At 48.7% G+C, this 19,661-nt stretch overlaps 2 protein-coding genes and 6 non-coding genes across 8 annotated transcripts; 7 read left to right on the forward strand and 1 right to left on the reverse strand.

Moving 5' to 3' along the window:
- Positions 1-1,745: 1,745 nt before the first annotated feature.
- TRNAQ-CUG (transfer RNA glutamine (anticodon CUG)) lies at positions 1,746-1,817 on the forward strand. Its single transcript has one exon. It is a non-coding gene; the product is annotated as a tRNA-Gln (tRNA).
- A 5,029-nt stretch (positions 1,818-6,846) lies between these two features.
- Positions 6,847-6,918, forward strand: TRNAQ-CUG (transfer RNA glutamine (anticodon CUG)). Its single transcript has one exon. It is a non-coding gene; the product is annotated as a tRNA-Gln (tRNA).
- A 78-nt stretch (positions 6,919-6,996) lies between these two features.
- Positions 6,997-7,068, forward strand: TRNAE-CUC (transfer RNA glutamic acid (anticodon CUC)). The gene has a single exon. It is a non-coding gene; the product is annotated as a tRNA-Glu (tRNA).
- Positions 7,069-7,073: 5 nt separating this feature from the next.
- TRNAQ-CUG (transfer RNA glutamine (anticodon CUG)) lies at positions 7,074-7,145 on the forward strand. Its single transcript has one exon. It is a non-coding gene; the product is annotated as a tRNA-Gln (tRNA).
- Positions 7,146-7,279: 134 nt separating this feature from the next.
- Positions 7,280-8,546, forward strand: LOC149354840 (uncharacterized). The gene has a single exon (XM_089577558.1). It carries the CDS (start codon positions 7,280-7,282, stop codon positions 8,528-8,530), a length of 1,251 nt encoding a protein of 416 aa, XP_089433684.1. The 3' UTR covers positions 8,531-8,546.
- Positions 8,547-12,111: 3,565 nt separating this feature from the next.
- On the forward strand, positions 12,112-12,183 carry TRNAE-CUC (transfer RNA glutamic acid (anticodon CUC)). The gene has a single exon. It is a non-coding gene; the product is annotated as a tRNA-Glu (tRNA).
- Positions 12,184-12,188: 5 nt separating this feature from the next.
- Positions 12,189-12,260, forward strand: TRNAQ-CUG (transfer RNA glutamine (anticodon CUG)). Its single transcript has one exon. It is a non-coding gene; the product is annotated as a tRNA-Gln (tRNA).
- Positions 12,261-18,022: 5,762 nt separating this feature from the next.
- Positions 18,023-19,573, reverse strand: LOC149354843 (uncharacterized). Its single transcript, XM_089576038.1, has 2 exons — positions 18,660-19,573; positions 18,023-18,035 (listed from the first exon to the last, which is right to left on the reverse strand). Exons 1-2 carry the CDS (start codon positions 19,571-19,573, stop codon positions 18,023-18,025), a joined length of 927 nt encoding a protein of 308 aa, XP_089432164.1.
- Positions 19,574-19,661: the final 88 nt, after the last annotated feature.

The following is a 19,661-nucleotide window of genomic DNA, read 5'->3' on the forward strand; positions in this document are numbered from 1 at the left end:
CATCGGCAGATTTCGTCTGTCGTACCCGTCTGCTCGACAAGTGAATTTGAGCATAGCACGCTTATTTCAACAAAATCACGCGTTTCTCTCGTCTTAATACGCTCACTGGGGCCACGCATCGGCAGATTTCGTCTGTCGTACCAGTCTGCTCGACAAGTGAATTTGAGCTTAGCACGCTTATTTCAACAAAATCACGCGTTTCTCTCGTCTTAATACGCTCACTGGGGCCACGCATCGGCAGATTTCGTCTGTGGTACCCGTCTGCTCGACAAGTCACTAAAAAAGCAATTTCGTAACCGCCGCGGACGTGCTCTTTCGCTTGGCGAACAGGCGGCGGCCACTCCGGGCAAGGCTGCTCTTACGAGCTGGGCTTTTCCGGCGCGACAGAGTTGTAGGCGGAGGAGAATGTAAAAGGGAGAGGGAACAAATAGTCTAACCACACTGGGTTTTAGTTCACAATCTGGCAACCTTATAGCCTGGCAACAATGGGAGTCGCACAAGTCTGGCAACACTACAGTATGGCAACACTGGGATAGCAGACGGCGGGTACGTCTCACGAAACTCTGCCGACCACTAGCTGTTCGTACGCAGCGATGTAAACAACAGTATGAGTGCAGTCGTCCTCATCGGCGCACTCCTGGGGAAATATCATGCTGACGCGGTTAATATTCATTGGCATGATATTATCTTCAAGCAGTCCCTTAGACAGAACACGTGTAGCAGCGTTAGATGACATTCGGTTGGAAGCCATTCGAAGCGCCCGTGTAGCAGAGGTATAAGTGGTGATTACCCTCCTGCTAGAGGTTACCATAAACGAAAGGATGACATGAAAGGGAAAGTTTTCACTCTTCGCTGAAACGTCATTTCGAGCCCTAGATAGTTCCACGGTAGCTTGAAGTCTAATGCAAATATTATGTTTACGCGGGCTACCCATTTGTTAAAATTTAAGTATACTTCACACGGATTAATTGCGTATTTACGAAAGTACACTTTAAATACATGGCCAACACCAAAATGCGATTTCCCGAAACTCGATTTCGAGCATTAGATTGTTCAACGACAGCTGTAGTGCGCTGCAAACATGCTAATGCGGACTGCCAATTTGCTAAAATTTCAGTATTCTTTGGACGAATTAATTGCGTAGTTACGGAAGTACACTTCAAATACATTGACAACACGCAAATGCCATTTCCCGAAACGCGATTTCGAGCACTCGACTGTTCAACGGCCGCTAGAAGTGTGGTGCAAATACGTTAAAAAAACTGCCCGTTTGTTAGAATTGAAGTATACTTCGGATGAATTAATTTCACATTTACGAAAGTACACTTTTAATACATTGACAAGATGCTAAAACTGCATACATATACGTTTACAAGGACTGCCCGTTTTTTAGAATTGAAGTATACTTTGGATGAATTAATTTCATATTTCCGAAAATACACTTTTAATACACTGACAAGATGCTAAAATTACATACATAATTTTTCACGTATTTCAAAAGTGCTCGAAATATGCTTTAAGTGAGGTATTTTTGGCACATTTTAAAAATATATTTCGAATACCAAGCATGAAATTTCAGGAACGTATTTCCTACATATTTTTAGTGCATTCACAAATACAAAATATGTTCAAAATACAATTTAAATAGCCCACCGTATATTCCAAATGCATTGTTTTTTGCTAAGGGTAGGATACCTGGCTCTCACCCAGGAGGCCCGGGTTCGATTCCCGGCGTCGGAAAATTTGGTCTCATGGTGTAATGGTTAGCACTCTGGACTCTGAATCCAGCGATCCGAGTTCAAATCTCGGTGAGACCTCCTCTTCCTTTGCTTTTTATTGCCATTCGCGCTTCTTGTGCGTCCTCTTGCTGCTGTTCGCCGTGTTCCGGCGTGGTCTGGCATTCTACTTCCGGCCACCGAGCGTGACGGACGTGTGTATCATGGGCTCCCAAGGAGCGGATTTAGCGGCCCAGCCGGGCCGCGGTATCAGGAGTACGATCAAACCGAACGAGGACTACCAGCTGATTTTGCCGCATTTGCCAACAGGTTCGAGCGTTTTGCATACTGTTTTTTTGCATGGCGACGTCCAAGCCAGGCCATACCGTGTTGAAAACTTTCGTGACGCTCTTGAGCGTCTGTCATTGCTGCCGGAAGTGGTTGCCCTCGGGGCATATCAGATGAATCATGTTTGGGCCGTGACATTCTGCAATGAAGAAGGAAAAAACAAAATGCTACAGGCGGAGGCGTTCAACGTCAAGGACCACCGCTGTGTGGTCATTGACCCATGCAACCAGGGCGTCAGGCTGAAGCTGTTCTGGCTGCTACACGGCGTGAAAGATGACGACGTGAAGGCAGCTCTGGCGGCTTTTGGAAAAGTGACCGACATAACTCGGGACAAGTGGAGAGTCAAAGGCTGCGTCGACAAGTCGTCTACTACGCGCTCAGTGACATTGAAGCTGAAGGTGGGCGTTACCATCGAGGACTTACCGCACCAGCTGCGTGTTGAAGAGGACGTCGCACTCGTCCACGTTCCTGGCAGATCTCCGCTCTGCCTCCGGTGCCGCGGCACCGGACACATACGTCGGGAGTGCCGTGTGCCACGTTGCGGGCTCTGTCGTCGCTTCGGCCACGACGACGCCCAGTGCGTGCGAACATATGCTACCGTAGCTGGTCCTTGTCGTAGGGATACTACTGAGGAGCATATTATGGACGAAGTCGACGCAGTAGAGGCGACCCGTGAGAGTCGGGAAGACGCAGTACCGAAAAGCATAGCCTCAGAAAAAGCAACGCTTCCCACGGAACATGAGGCTGCCAACTCAGAAGAACCGCCTGTGCCTGACACCAGAACTGAGGCGGACGCGGGAAAAGCAGATGATGCTGCGGTAGGTGCAGCTGAGACGTTTTTGGAATCGACCGACGAGAAGGACGTTGACACGGAGATGCCCGCGGCGTCAACTTTGCCAGCGAAGAGGACGCACGACGAAGCTGATGACAAGGCGACGAGCTACGACGGGACGGACCATGAGGAACCTCTTCCCAAAGCGCCTCCTGTTCGACGTGCGGCCTACAAGGCCAAGCCGAACACTCCTCCTGATCGTAGGACTTCGTCGGGTGTCCCTCCGCCTTAGCGGAGGTGCCTTGCAGGGTCTTCGTGTTGGTAACCCGGTCTTCGATCGGGTTCAGTGCTGACACCGCCGTACTTTGCAAGCTGGAAGGATTTTTGATGAGGTGAGCTGCAAACCGATGTCACTTTGAGAGCAGCGAATCCCAACCATTTAGATGGTGCCTCAACTAACATCTAGCTTGCGTATTGCCACACTGAACGTGAGAGGTCTTTCTGCGCGAAGAAGGCAAAATCAGCTTAAACGTCTCTTGTTCGAAAAAGAAATCGTTCTGTTGGCTGTTCAAGAGACAAAAATTGAAAGCGAAGAGTTGACAGATGCGATGGCAGAAATTTACCGTGCACAGTTCAGTGTTTGCGTGTGCCATGCAAAAGGAAAGTCGGGAGGGTGTCTGATTTTAACTCGAAACTGCAAAGTCGCTGTGGAAACTATTTTCCTGTGAAAGTGGCCGGATTGTAGCATGCGATTTTTACTTTTCTGGTGTAGAGTGGAGAGCTGTGTGTGTATATGCACCTAATAGAATTCCCGAACGAGATGCCTTTTTTCGCCGTGTTCAACCTTTCCTGCTGACAGAAAAGCGTGTACTATTGCTTGGAGATTTCAACTGCGTGTGTAGACCTGAAGATAGAACAAGCAACAAAACCCTGCAGGACACGAGTGCTGAGCTACTGTCTGAGATGATTAATGAAGCAGAATTGGAAGATATTGGCATTATAATGCAAGGTTCAGAACAAGCACAGTACACGCATTTCCAAGGCGTTAGTCACGCAAGGCTGGACAGAATTTATGTTCCTTCTGAAGTTGTGCCCTTGTGTTCCCAGTACCAGACTGTGCACGTCAGCTTCAGTGGTCATTCTTTAGTCGTGATCACACTTGGGGAGAGGAAAAGGACTGTCAAGTTTAGTTGGGAATTATGGAAATTTAATGACTCATTGTTGGAGGATGACGAGTTTAGCAAGAAACTAAAAGACTCAGTCAAAAGCTTGTTAGAAAAAGCGACAGACTTTATACAAACATGGGAACAATTTAAATGCCACGTGAAAGTGGCCGCTATAGAAAGAGCATGTGTTTTAAAGCGTAAAGAAAAACAGCAAGAAAAGGAACTTCGTACCGAGCTTGATTTCATGCTCAACATGGAAGGCGTCAAGCCGGGGTTGTACAGACAAGAAATAAAAGAGACCAAAACTAAGCTTGAACTAATAGATGAAACGAAATATCGAGGTGCTGTGATAAGGGCATGCAGCGAAAGATTTTGGCTTGGGGAGACGCCCACAAAAAGGGCGCTCAGCGACGAAAAACAGTATGCAGTTTCGAAAGAGATAAAGGAAATTTGTTATCGCAATGACGTAACTTCCGAATCTGAGGTGATTGAAAGGGCGTTTCTGGAATATTACCAAAACTTGTTCAGCCTTAAAACGCCTGATGTTGAACATTACAAAACTGCATTCCTGTCGCTATAATGCCAAGAGTCGAGGAGGACCTGGCGCAGGTACTTGAGGAGCCCATAACGGCAGCAGAAATCGAAGCTGCAATACAGCAGCTGAGCTTGAACAAGTCGCCTGGGCCGGACGGCCTCGGTGCCGCACTTTACAAGGCTTTGAAAACAGAAATGGCAATAGCATTGCAGCGCGTAATAAGCGAGTGTTACGAAAGAAAGTTAACTCCGCCGTCTTTTCGAACTTCCAACGTGGTGTTGATCCCAAAATCGGACGACCCGAGTAGGTTGCAGTCAGTTGAGTGTTACCGCCCAATCAGCTTAACTAACGTAGACTACAAAATTTATATGAAAGTGCTAGCCGGACGACTCCAAACAGTAATTAAAACCCTTGTTGGCCCACACCAGACCTGCGGCATAAAAGAAAGATCCATTTTTACTAACATACACGTAGCTAGAAGTGTCCTTGAATGCTGTGATGCAACGGAGGGTCGTGTCGCCATGATGCAACTGGACCTGCATAATGCGTTTGATAAAGTTGTGCATGAAATTTTGTTCGTGCTTTTGGAACATGTGAATGTAGGATGTATCATCACTGATGGCGTGAAAATGGTTTATGATGGCTGTACATCAAGGTTCATAATTAATAACCGCCTGAGTAATAGTATTCCTGTCTTGTCGTCAGTGAGGCAGGGTTGCCCTCTTTCTCCACTGCTTTTTGCACTTTACCTGGAGCCCTTTTGTTTAAAGCTGTTAACTACGCAAAACATTCGAGGTTACGCCTTTTGTCATAATGAAGTGAAGGTATTGGCATATGCAGATGATATAGCAGTGTTCTGCAGAGACCAGGAAAGCGTGCAAGAAGTGGTGAGACAAGCCGTAAATTTTTGTGATGCAAGTGGCTGCGCGATAAGCTGGCAGAAATGTTTTGGTTTTTGGCATGGAAAGTGGCAGGCCACGCCAGGAGTATTCTGTCGAATGAAGTGGGTAGATACGCCAGGAAAGTACCTCGGCGTGCCGCTAACCAACTACAGAGAAAGCAAAGAATATTGGGCCGATGAAACCGAAAGAGTCAAAGCTCAGACAAGCAAATGGGGCGGTCACAACTTTTCCATGTTCGCAAGAGCTACGGTGTGCAACATGTTTTTAGTAGCGAGGATTTTTTACGTTCTGCAAGCGTTAACTTTGCCAAGGACTTCAGTGCAAAGGTTGCACAGAGTGTTTGCAACATTTATTTGGGCGTCAACATGGGAACGTACCAGCCGATGCAATCTGTTCCACAAGGTGCGGAACGGGGGGCTAGGGTTGTCAAATTTATTTCTGAGACAGATAGTCACTAGATTCTTTTTCTTGCGTCAAGATAATGATTTTCTGCGAACTGTTATACAAGTGCGATTGTCAGAATCACTGCCTGATTATGTTGTGTCATCTATGTGTGCAGGGCGGAGTGGGTTAAGTGCTTTTTTGCAAGAAGTTGTTGCAGCAGTCCGTATTCTTCGGTCAAAATTTTCCGATGAGTATCTAACCATTGTAACAAGGAAAAAGATGTACAAGGACCTGATTGATGTGTTTCTGCCAGTGCCTGTTTATCGCAGTGCTTATCTTCTGGGTCCCGAAAGGGATGTGCTAAAAAGAGTCAAAAGAATGCCGGTGAAGCCTTCAGTGCGTTCTTTCTTTTTTCAATTGCATATTGGAACCCTCCCAGTGAAGCCATGGTTGCAAAGCAAAGGCCTTTTTGTACCTTGGTCAGTAGAGTGTCTTATTTGCAAGAAAGTGGAAACTATAGAACATATCTTTCTCGACTGTCATGACGCTGTTTTTCTTTGGGATGTGTTGAAGCGCACACTGAAAAAAGATTTCCCCCTGACTCCTTTTGGAATACGCTTCCTACCATGTGCAGAGCCAGGTGAAGTGCCTTGCGACCTGCTAATGTTGCTCTGCATGCACAGCCTATGGCGTACGCGAATGGATGTCAGGCATGAACATGTTGTTGTGAATCCGGCTCATCAGTATTTCATTGAGAGCATCATGTATACTCAGGAAGTTTTCGGACAGCAAGCTCCTCAGCCTGAGTGGCTGCCTGTCCTCGACCAACAAAAATCATTTAACCCATTTTATCATCGTGCACTAGCTAGAAACTGACCTGTGCTTTTATTGTCATGTCATTGTATTTTTGTTTTGTTTGCCCGGCCAAGTCGGTAATAAAGAAAAAAAAAGGCGTGGTCTAGTGGCTAGGATACCTGGCTCTCACCCAGGAGGCCCGGGTTCGATTCCCGGCGTCGGAAAATTTGGTCTCATGGTGTAATGGTTAGCACTCTGGACTCTGGATCCAGCGATCCGAGTTCAAATCTCGGTCAGACCTGCTCTTTCTTTTCTTTTTTCTGCCAGTTTTATTGCCATTCGCGCTTCTTGTGCGTCCTCTTGCTGCTGTTCACCGTGTTCCGGCGTGGTCTAGTGGCTAGGATACCTGGCTCTCACCCAGGAGGCCCGGGTTCGATTCCCGGCGTCGGAGAATTTGGTCTCATGGTGTAATGGTTAGCACTCTGGACTCTGAATCCAGCGATCCGAGTTCAAATCTCGGTCAGACCTGCTCTTTCTTTTCTTTTTTCTGCCAGTTTTATTGCCATTCGCGCTTCTTGTGCGTCCTCTTGCTGCTGTTCACCGTCTTCCGGCGTGGTCTAGTCATTCTACTTCCGGCCACTGGCGTGTACGGACGCAGGATCATGAGCTCCCACGGAGCGGCGACGGCGGCCATCGATGGCCGCGGAAACAGGTTCAGCGCCGAAGACAAGGAGTATGAGATCTTTTTGCCTACCCTGCCCACCGGACGTGTTGTTCTAAACACAGTTTTTTTGCACGGAGATGTGCGTGTGAGACCTTACAGGGTCGAAGACTTCAGGGACGCCCTCGCCAACACTGGTGCGCTCTCCGACGTCGTGGCGTTGGGGGCGTACCAGGTAAACCACGTGTGGGCGGTAACCTTCAGCAGCCCAGAAGCCGCGAAGAAATTAGCCGCCTTGAAGGAGCTTGAGGTAAAGGGACGCCGGTGCATTGTTTTCGACCCGGACGATCAGCAGGTAAAGCTGCGCCTGCATTGGATGCTGCACGGCGTCGCCGATGACGACATCCGGACTGCTTTCGCGGCGTTCGGAAACGTGACCGAGGTGACGCGGGAGCGTTGGCGCGTTCAAGGAATGAAAGAGAAGGGATCCACCACGAGAACAGTGCTGCTCAAGTTGAAGCCAGGTATGAAGGTGGACGACCTGCCCCACCAGGTTCGAGTCGCCGGCGAGTTAGCTCTCGTGGTGGTGCCCGGGCGGCCGATGCAGTGCCTGCGTTGCCACGGCGCGGGTCACGTTCGTCGCGACTGCAAGGTTCCCAGGTGCTCCAAGTGCAGGCGCTACGGACACGCGGACGAGGACTGCGTCCGTACCTACGCGTCTGCGACCGGGCTCGGAGGTAAAGGAGACAGCGCGGAGCTGATGGATGTCGCGGAGGCTGAGGACGCAGCGAGGGGTACCGACGAGTTGGGCAACCTCCCTGTGTCGCTGGACACGTCGGCGACTTCAAGCGGCGACGCCCCCCTTGCCAGTGGACCAGGACTCCAGCCACCAACGGGAGACTCGCGTCAGTCAAAGGAGGCGACTTCGGGCGATGCAAAAAGCCTACCAGTGCCGATGGACTTTGTAGCGAAGGAGCCTACCGAGGGTCATCGGCAGAACACTGGTGGCCGTGCGACCACTGTGGCTACGCCTGGGAAGCGTCCCCATGGAGACACCAGCCCCGACGGCGACAACGAGGCGGCGCCCAGCGTAGAGGAACCACCAGCAAAGACGCCTCAAGCAAGGCGGGCCAGTTTTCGGCCGCGCCCTAACCTTGCGAGCGAGAAGCGCGCCGGCGACAAGGCGCCTCCCGAGCTGGGCCAGGTGCACGCTCAGGATGACGCCGGCGGCGATGGCGGCGGTGGCGTCTAGCCATGTGCTGGACGCGAGAGGTAAGCACCACGCTTTCGGTCTCTTCTTATGTAGAAATGGCTCCTGCATCTCCGCTGAAAGTCGCCTCCCTGAATGTTAGAGGTCTGGCAGGAAAGAGAAAGCAAGGCCAGCTCTTTCGGCTTTTAACGGAGCACGGCATAGATGTACTGGCTGTGCAGGAGACGAAAGTAGACGGCGAAGAAGAGACCGGGAGCATGGTGCAACGTTTCACGTCCTCGTTTTTTGCTGTAGTCAGCCACGCTGTAGGCACATCGGCTGGCTGTGTTCTTTTTCTAAAGAAGTTGCCGGGGCTAGAAGTGCAAGCTCATTTCTCTTGTATGTCGGGCCGGTGTGTTTTCCTTGACTTTCGATTGAATAACGTCGAGTGGCGGATTATTTGTCTGTACGCGCCTAATGAAGCAGAAGAAAGGGCGCGTTTTTTTATAGCATCGAAGAGCGCCTTCGTAGTGACAGACAGCTGATCGTCCTGGGCGATTTTAATATTGTACTTAGTGCGCGAGATAAGACAAGCCCTCGACCCTTTAGAGATGCCAGCACACAAGTGTTATCGCTAATGGTTGAGAAATGGAACATGGAAGATGTGGCAGAGTGTCTTGAGGGAACGCGTGCAGTAAAGCTCACACACTTTCAGGGTTCTAGCCATGCACGGCTGGACCGCATTTATGCATCCGTCGATGTCTTACCTGAATGTCATAGTTACGATGTTGTGCCAGTATCTTTTTCAGACCATTGTTTAGTTAAATGTTGTTTTGGGATGGTAAAGAGAGGGAATTCTTTTTAGTGGGAAATGTGGAAATTCAATAATAAACTCTTGCAGGACGAACTGTATACCAGCATAGTAAAAGATGAAATTGCAAAAATAGGCCCCGGTAAAAATATGCACATATGGCAACAGTGGGAGCTGTGTAAAGAAACTATAAAAATTAAAGCAATAGAGAGGGCTTCCTGTATACGGTTTCAAGAAAAACAGAAAGAGACAGAGTTAAAGAAGCTGCTCCATAGGCTGCTTCAACAGGAATCTCTAGCGCCGGGGAAATGGACTGAAGATGTAAGGAAAACAAAGCAAAAACTAGAATTGATGGAAGAAGAACGGTATCGGGGAGCGTTAGTAAGGGCAAGGGCAGAAGACATAGCTGCAGGGGAGACGCCATCAAAACGAGCGCTAGGGTTGGAAAAGGCAAACGCTGAAAGAAACCACATCGACAAAATAGAATGGGGCGGTGTCTTGTCGGCGGACAACGACCACATAAAAGCAGCTTTCAACGAGCATTACCAAGCGCTCTTCGCTTCCCACGTGGTAGACACTATCACGTTTAAAGATAAGTTTCTGGCGGCGATGCCGCGTCTCGGTGATGACGTAAAAGAGAGATTAGAAATGGCTATCAGTGAAGCCGAAGTGGAGCATGCAATCGCCAGTTTAAACCCCGGTAAATCGCCGGGACCAGATGGGCTCCGCGGGCGTTTTTACAAAGAATTCAAGCACGAAATTGCCCCTATTTTGAACGTGATATTTAACGCAGCCTACACAGTAAATGCACTGCCTCCGTCATATGGGTCATCCCATACGGTGCTCATTCCTAAAACGGATCAAATAGATAAATTGCGACTGGTTACAGCCTACAGACCCATAGCACTTACGAATGTTGAATATAAAATTTTTATGAAGGTTTTGGCTCGGAGGTTGCAGACGGTGATTAAGGGTTGGGCCACACCAGACGTGTGGGATAAAAGGGAGGTCAATAATGTCCAATATTCATAAGATGCGAAGTGTGCTTGAGTGTTGTGATGACTCGAATGGTCGGGTGGCCATTTTCCAGGTCGACCTTGAGAAAGCTTTTGACTGTGTCGATCACGAAATTTTGTTTTCTATTTTGGACCATGCGAATGTTGGGTCAGTTATCCGCAAGGGCGTGGCCCTGGCGTACCGAAACTGCACGACGAGATTGATCGTAAATAAGAGTCTGGGGGCCCCCATTAGCGTGCAGCGTTCGGTGCGACAGGGCTGCCCTCTCAGCCCTCTTTTGTTTTGTATATATATTGAGACATTGTGTATTAAAATATTGAACAATGATAACGTAAAAGGGTTTAAGTTACAAGCAGCCGAGGTGAAGCTGCTGGCTTACGCGGACGATGTTGCACTTTGTACGGTTGACCATGAGAGTATAACCGAGGCGGTCAAATGTGTCCGTGAGTTCTCTCAGGTTACCGGAAGCGGGGTGAACTGAGCCAAGTGCCTTGGGTTCTGGCATGGACGGTGGCCATCGCAGCCTGACCACTTTGCAAATGTGACGTGGGCGAAAACCCCAACCAAGTACTTAGGCGTCGAGCTTGATGGTTACCGCCAAAGCGAGCAATATTGGCAAGAGCAGACGAAAGCGCTAAGGGAGAAAGCGGAGAAGTGGAAAGGTGCCAACTTATCGATTTTCGCCAGGGCTACTGTATGTAACCTTTTTTTTATCAGTAAACTTTGGTTTGTTATGCAAGTTTTGCATTGTTCGCGTGTAAACATACAGAAGCTCCACAGGATTTTCGCTGTCTTTGTTTGGGCTGCAGAATGGGAACGCTGCAGCAGAACAAATTTATTCCGTCGGGTAAAAGACGGCGGCTTGGGACTTGGACACCTCTTTTTGCGGCAAGTGGTCAATCGGTTTTTGTTTTTCCGCGACGTTTCTGACCCTTTCTTGCGCACTGTCTGCCAAGTTAGGCTGCGGCGCCTACTGCCGGAGTTTGTTGTCTCCACCGAAGAAGTTACGTGTGGTATTTTCGGCTATTACAGAGAGGTCGTCGCAAGTCTTAGATTTCTTTCAGTGCGTTTCTCTAATGAATATTTGTCCTGTGTAAAACGGAAAAAGCTGTACCACGATTTATGTGACACTGTTTTACCACAACCTTTGTATAGAGTCTTATACAGTGGAGGCCCAGGCTCGGACGTCTTAAAGAGGGTAAAGAAAATGCAGGTGCCGCCAGGAGCTAAGACCTTTTTCTTTAAATTACACACCGGAACGTTGCCAGTAAAGAAATTTTTTGAGGAAAAGGATTTATTTCTACCTTGGGGTTCGCATTGTTTAATCTGTAAGCAGCCGGAAACAGTAGACCATGTTTTTTTACATTGTTGGGAAGGGGTTTATTTTTGGGATGTTTTGCAACGGACTATGAAGAAAGACTTCCCCCTAGATTCGCATGGCATTCGATATTTAAGCATTGATAATGACGACGGGGTTCCATTTGATTTAATTATGCTCCTGGGTCTCCACTGTATATGGCGCTCAAGAATGGCAGGCTATCACTGTGACAGGGAAGCACGCCCCGCCCGAATTTATTTCCGAGAGTGTATGGACTGGTTTGTCGCTATACAAAAAGCGGCTGCGGAACCTCCCGAGTGGCTCTCGAGGGTAGAGCCTTTGTTGTCCTTGCGGGAGTTTTAATGTGACGAAGCCAGCCTGACGCTGGCTGAGTATGACTTTCAGTGTGTTCATTGTCATGTATTATTGCTTTTGTGATTTGTCTGTTCTTTTTCGTGCCGTGTTGTTTTCCAAAGCCAGGAAATAAAGAAAAAAAAATCCGGCGTGGTCTAGTGGCTAGGATACCTGGCTCTCACCCAGGAGGCCCGGGTTCGATTCCTGGCGTCGGAGAATTTGGTCTCATGGTGTAATGGTTAGCACTCTGGACTCTGAATCCAGCGATCCGAGTTCAAATCTCGGTCAGACCTGCTCTTTCTTTTCTTTTTTCTGCCAGTTTTATTGCCATTCGCGGTTCTTGTGCGTCCTCTTGCTGCTGTTCACCGTGTTCCGGTGTGGTCTTGTGGATATATCTTAAAAAACCCATTGACATCATACATTTCTTTAAAACATTTATATCTGCGATGAAAAACTCCGGAACTCCATGCGAACTCTTCTTGTTGATAGGACCGCTTAGCGTGTGGAAAACACGCATGATGGATGAACACGCAGAACCGCCGCGTTCAACGAGGTTCCTGTTCAGACAACAGTGCACTTTAGCGCAGGAGGAATACGCTGCGCAAGTTCGACCTCTTGACTGGTTCCCCTTTCTTGACGTGTGCACCGTCTGGAATTTTCATGTGCGGGCGGAGAAAGGGAGTTATGGTGGCATGAGGCCTTATGCCGAGATCGCTGTATTCGACGCTGTCAAGTAAGGCATGAGGAGGATCAGAGAGGTTCCAAATATTCCATGCAACAACCATAAAAAGAAGCCTCGAAGATAGCCGAGTAGCCTAAGGCATCTGTAAAGAGAGTTTTCTGTTGCGCCGCCATGGGTACGAATCGCACTCGGAGTCAGAGAATAGAGTATGAGTGCTCTTATAGTTGTTCTTTTTACTGCGTTAATAGTATAGCTTGCTTTCCCAAAAATAACCGCACTATGTGTGTGTGTGCGGGGGGGGGGGGGGGGGGGGGAGTGCAGCCTCCATCCTTGATGCACACTCCGGTGGGCGCACATCCGGGCATTCACTGGTAAAAATGCACCTTAAAAAACTTTCACCCATCTCCCCACCCCCCATCACCCACCTGTACGCGATATAGCCGAGGCAGATTGTTGTCAAGGCTCAAAGTATCGAGTCGCCCAAGCGTTGTACGCGAAGAAAACGCCAAGAATCATAAGCCTGTCATGTCAGACACTAAGAACCGGAAGTATGACAGCAAGAAGTCGCCAGACAGAGAATTCAAGGTCGAGCACTGCGATAACAGCGGATGGAGCCGCGCGCTGGCGACTGGCAGCAATTTTTTCTCAGAAGCATAACGATTTCAGCGAATGGGCGTAATGAAATCACTTCATCGCCGTTACATTTAATCGCAGTAGCATCTTTCTGGGCGTAATCACTATCGCATCCCAGCTAGCGCATATATTTCCTCATTGCCCTTCCGATTATCCGGTATTTAATTTTTTGCTCATTAGATCATCTCCACCATTGCCAAGAACCCGCGTTTCGTTGCTTATTTCCGTCACGTGCAAACAAGAATGTTCTAAAAAAAAAGAAGCTGCACCAATTTATACACCCTTCCTTTGGTAATACTAGTAGTAATATCGCGGGTTTAAAGTGTCCAGTAGACATTGAGGCTATAGGATATACGGTGTAGTGGAGGGCTCCAGATTAACTGAGATCAGCTGAGGATTTGCGGCATGCGACAGAGCACACTGGTTTTTGTATTTTTGAAATCAGCAGCAGAGCTCCGCAGCCATTGAGCCATTTTTTTCTTTGTTGCCCTACATCATGAGGGGTTTTATTTAGAACCTGCTGTCTGAGACAATGAGCGCCTACAAAAGTAAATGTTGCGCTAAATCTATGCGCTAGATCATCTCATTTTGTCCGGAAACAAGAAGTATGCCGAAATGCAAAAAAAAAAGTGGGGCTGAACCGGGTCCCGAACCGGTTCGGAGCGGTTCCTTTGAATCGTTCTGGTTCGGGTTCAGTTCCAAGATGGCGAAAAAATTATGGGTTCGGTTTGGTTCCGGTTCCGGGTGAAAATTCGGGTTCGGTTCCGGTTTCGGTTCCGGTTCGACACCCTGTGTATAGGCTTCCTTCTGCGCTGCTATATTTGGCAGCAACGGCGCGGCTTCGGCGGTCGACTAGGTTGACTTATTAAATGAAACCGAGAAAGAACGAGGTACACAGGTCTGCAGTCTCAACATTTGGGGCGATACAGCGTACCCCATGGAGGGCATACCCGATCGCTAAGTGCAAGAAGAAGGACGACGGGAACTTTTTCCCATGACCAACCTTTGTGATGTGCCTGCTCTCGTCCAGCCAATTCAGTGCGGAGAACGCCGTACACTACTGGACACTGAAGCCATGCAGTTATTTTAAATGAGTCATGCAAATGCGACCTTCACTGGCAATGACTTAAAAAAATACTTTTTTATTCGCTTGGCTTAAAGAGAGGTCCACAATCGAATGGATAGAAGTTTACCTCGAGCTACAACGAAGTTACGTTTGCTCTGCAGAGCTAATATTTTCAGTCATTCTGCATGCAGGCCTTATTCTGCTTCATAACTGGCTTTTGGTCTGGTATTTGCTGTTTTCGCCAGGTTCTGATTGACCAGTAATTGTAAAATTCAGGTAAAATGGGAAATAACACTGCATGATTTTGCCGATACCTTATCGAATTTTAATCGTTTTCTAGGTTAGGTGGTGAAAAAACGTACAAGTTGAAGCTCGTGGAAGCGAAAATAGAAAAAAAAAACTACGCGTCGTATACTCCTACTACCAGCTAGACTACTTTTTTTTTCCTTATTGCCTTTAAGAAAACAACACAAAAACTACATACACCAAACTGAAAACCAGCAACCTGCCAGATCTTCCTGGCAGGCCTTGTCAAGTTTAAAATTCTCTCAACAGAGCCAAATTTTCCATCCTGGGTAGCCAATCGGGTACACATGCTTGTAGTTTCATTACTTCCACAAATCTACGTACATTTTCCCGAAAATACATGCGGGCTGGTCTCGCGTCAGAATCGCAGTAATACCCCGCCATTCTGGAGCGCCATATACTATGGAGGCCCCAGAGCATTACCTGATCAAACGGAAACCCGTCCTGGTTTTCAATTGCCAAATATCTGATACCGTAGGGATGAAGCGGCAGCTCTTTTTTAATTGTTCGTTGCAAAACGTCCCAAAAAAACACCCCCTCCCAACAGTGAAGAAACACATGATCTATTGTTTCGGGACACTTGCAGATTAGGCAATGCGAACCCCACGGTAGGAATAAACCCCTTCCCTCTAAAAACCTTTTAACTGATAGTGTTTCCGTATGTAACTTGAAGAAGAAAGTTTTGGTTCCTGGCTGTACTTGCGTTCTTTTTACTCTTTTCAGAACATCCCCTCCGTGGCCTCCATCGTACAAAGCTCTGTACATTGGCACTGGAAAAACAACATCACACAGATCGGCGTATAGCTTTCTCCGCTTCACGTCACTTAAATATTCTCTCGAAAAACGCACAACCAGAAATTTAACGCTATCAGCAACTTCTCTGAAGTAACCTAAAGTTCTTCCAGAAAAATAATTTGTTCCCACAACAAAATCAGGCAAAACACGGGTCAACCTTAGTTGACACATAGTTCTCAAAAAAGGGTCACGCACATCTCGGAAAAAGAAAAACCTGTTTACAAGCTGGCGCAGAAACAGATGTCCTAGCCCAAGGCCACCCTCTTTCACACGTCTAAACAAATTCGTCCGTCGGCACCGTTCCCAGGTCGAGGACCAAACAAAAACAGCTAAAATGCGATGTATCTTCTGTACATTTGCCCGGGAACAGTGCAACACTTGCATGACGTACCACAGTTTGCTTAAGAAGAACAAGTTACACACCGTCGCTCTCGCAAAGATTGATAAATGTGCCCCCTTCCATCTATCTGATTTTTCCCGTAGTTCGTTCGCTTGTTCTTTCCAATATGCATCACTGTCCCGGTAGCAATTTAGTGGCACTCCTAGGTATTTTGGGGGGATAGTTACCCAAGTCACACTTGCAAAAAGATCTGGGGTTGATGGCCAACCCCCATGCCAAAGTCCCTGGCACTTTGCCCAGTTCACTTTACTTCCGGTTGCCTTCCTGAAACTGTCAACAGACACAACAGCCTCCCGTATGCTATGCTGATTCACAGCAAACACCGCAAGGTCATCCGCGTACGCAAGCAACTTGACTTCAGCTGCCTGCAACCTAAACCCTTTAACAGCCTCGTTCTTAATAATGTTCAAACATAGTGTCTCTATGTAAATGGCAAACAAAAGTGGACTGAGGGGGCAGCCCTGGCGTACCGAACGTTGCACCCGAATGGGGGCCCCCAGACTCTTGTTTATATTTAATCTCGTAGTGCAGCCGCGGTACGCCATGGCCACGCCCTCTCGAATTACTGAACCTACATTCGCGTGGTCCAGAATACAGAGCAAAATTTCGTGGGCTACACAGTCAAATGCTTTTTCGAGGTCTAGTTGGAGGATGGCCACACAGTCACTAGTCAGATCACAACACTCCAGAACCGATCTTGCCGTGTGAATGTTAGTCATAATTGATCTCCCCTTTATCCCGCACGTTTGGTGAGGGCCAACAATATCCTGAATTACTGACTGCAGCCTCCTTGCTAGCACTTTCATTAATATTTTATAATCGACATTAGTCAAGGAAATTGGCCTGTAAGCTGTGACCTGCTGGAGCTTTTCCTCGTTATTTGTCTTTGGAATTAGAATAGTGTGAGATAGCCCGTATGACAGCGGCAATCTGTTTATTTCGTAGGCTTCTTTGAACAACGCAGTCAATATTGGCGCTATTTCGTTCTTAAACCCCTTATAGAAGGCTGCACTTAGGCCGTCTGGCCCAGGCGACTTTCCCATATTTAAACTATCGATTGCTTTTTCGACCTTGAGTTCTGTGATTGGCATCTCTAATCTTTCCTTCGTGTCCTCGTCTAGTCGTGGCATAGCGATAAGAAACTTTTCTTTGAACGCGTTTATGTCGACCTTCTGTTTGTTAAAAAGCTGCTGATAATACTGGAAGAAGCCTTGTCTGATATGTTCGTCATCTGACGATAGCACGCCGCCCCATTCAATCTTATCAATATGATTTTTTTCCGCATGCGCCTTTTCCAAAGCCAGTGCTCTTTTCGAGGGCGTCTCGCCCATGTCCCAACTTTCCGCCCTTGCCCGCACTAACGCTCCTTGGTATCGGCCTTCTTCCATCAACGCAAGCTGTTCTTTTATTTTCCTAATATCTTCTATCCATCTGCCGGGTGCCTTACATTCTTGCTCATGTAGTTTTTCCAGCAAAGCCTTTAGCTGGGTTTCTTTAATTTTCTCCTGGTACCGCAGGCAACTGGACCTATCAATGGCTTTTATTTTAATCTGTTCTTTGCACATCTCCCATTGCTTCCAGATTTCGTACAATGTGCCCGGCCTTACTTTAATGAGTTCATTCAGTACAACCCGTCTAAACGTCTCATCGCTGAGCAATTTGTTGTTAAATTTCCATAACTCCCAGCTAAATGCATTCCTTCGTTTTTTGGTGCCGAATACGCATTTCACTAAACAGTGATCCGTGAATGTCATGGGCACAACTTGGTATTCATTGCATACGGAAATCAAATCCAGCGACACGTAAATTCTGTCAAGGCGCGCGTGGCTCGCACCTTGGAAGTGCGTGTACTGTACTGCACGCGCTCCCCCCAGGTACTCAGCCACATCTTCCATATTCCACTCGCTTCTTAACTGGCACAACACATCAGTACTCTTGTCTCTGTAGCCGCGTGTGCTGGTTTTGTCCCGAGCATTCAGTACACAGTTGAAATCGCCCAGCATTACTACCTGCCTCTCCGTACTTAACTGCTGCATAACATTCTCGAAAAACACAGCTCTCTCCTCAACAATGTTCGGGGCATACACACAAATAATGCGCCACTCAGCATTGGAATATGCAAAATCAGCTACAACACACCGTCCTGACAGACATGAGTAGTGAGCCTGTACAATCAGTCCAGGCAGCTTTTTGACAAGCAATACACACCCAGCCGATGTCCCTACCGCGTGGCTCACAATGGCGTAAAATCTAGCCGTGAAACGTTGCACCATCCTCCCGGTCTCTTCCTCCCCATCAACCTTTGTTTCTTGCACGGCAAGCACGTCGATATCATGGTCACATAGCAGGCGATGTACTTGGCTCTGCTTCTTTTTTGCTGCCAATCCCCTGACATTTAACGTGGCTACTCTCAAAGGGGTTTCAGGCGCCATTTTCATAAAGGGTGAAAAGACCGAGAGCATGGTGCTTACCTTCCTCGTCTAGCGCGCGGCTAGACGCCGTCGTTGGAACCGCCTCCGTCTGGTGCGAGCGGCTGAACTGGCAGCGGGGGCGCTTTATCCGCTGCACGCCTCTCCGAAGAAAGGTTTGGCCGCGGACGCAGTGCGGACCTCCGGGATTGGACTGTTTTTGCTGGCGGCTCGTCGACACCGGGGGCTGCTGCCTTGTCACCTTCGAGATCGGTCTGTGTGTGGGGTCGCTTGGCTGGGGCTGTGACGCTTGGCGAACGAGTACCGCTGGTGTCCGGGTGCTCCTCACCGTTATCTTGCTCCATGTCGTCTGCCGGCTGAGGTGACGTCTCGTCCTCTGACCTCGGGAGGTCAGGTGTAGCGTCACTCCTCCCCGCATCGCTGGCACAACTGATATCTCGTGCGGAGTCCCCCGACGAGTCTGTCTCCCGTGCCTGCGTACGCGCTTCTCCGGTTCCCTTTGCCGCCTCCTCTGCCTCGACTACGTCCATAGTGAGCTCCGCCGACCGCTCCCTCGTTCCAGGTCCCGCGGCCGAAGCGTACGTGAGCACACAGTCAGCCTCCTCATGTCCGTAGCGCCTACATTTTGAACATCGGGGCACCTTACATTCGCGGCGGACGTGTCCCGTGCCTCGACAGCGTAAGCACTGCATCGCCCGCCCAGGCACCACGACAAGGGCTAATTCCCCGGCGACTCGCAGCTGGTGCGGTAAATCATCAACCTTAATGCCCGGCTTCAATTTCAGGAGCACCGTCCTCGTGGTGGATCCCTTCTCCTTGACGCCTTGAACTCGCCACCTCTCCCGGGTCACTTCGGTCACGTTTCCAAAAGCAGCAAACGCCGTCCGGATGTCCTCATCTGCCACGCCGTGCAACATCCAGTGGAGACGCAGCTTCACTTGTTGGTCTTCGGGATCGATGATGAGGCAGCGGCGACCTTTCACTTCCAGTTCCTTGAACGCCGCCAGCTTCTTTGTTGCTTCTGTGCTGGTTAACGTGACAGCCCACACATGGTTGATCTGATACGCCCCCAACGCCAAAACGTCGGGGAGCGCACCAACGTTGGCAAGGGCGTCACGGAAATCCTCGACCCTGTATGGCCTAACCCGCACATCGCCGTGCAAAAAAAGCGTGTTAAAAACAACGCGTCCGGTGGGCAAAGTTGGCAGAATAATCTGGTACTCGCTATCTTCGGTGTCCTCGAGCCTGTTTCCGCGGCTGGAAAGGGCCGCTATCGCCGCTCCGCTGGAGCTCATGATCCTGCGTCCGTCACGCTCGGTGGCCGGAAGTAGAATGACCAGCTAGACTACAGTGCTGCTTCAAACGTCGCGCATAGTGGCCCGA

Source organism: Amblyomma mixtum, chromosome 3 (assembly GCF_055824585.1).
Source record: "Amblyomma mixtum isolate Tamu chromosome 3, ASM5582458v1, whole genome shotgun sequence".
NCBI lineage: Eukaryota > Metazoa > Arthropoda > Arachnida > Ixodida > Ixodidae > Amblyomma > Amblyomma mixtum.

Excerpts from the sequence above, each read along its gene's own strand:
- LOC149354843 (XM_089576038.1), bottom strand. The coding sequence starts at position 19,573 with ATGAGCTCCAGCGGAGCGGCGATAGCGGCCCTTTCCAGCCGCGGAAAC.
- LOC149354840 (XM_089577558.1), top strand. The coding sequence starts at position 7,280 with ATGAGCTCCCACGGAGCGGCGACGGCGGCCATCGATGGCCGCGGAAAC.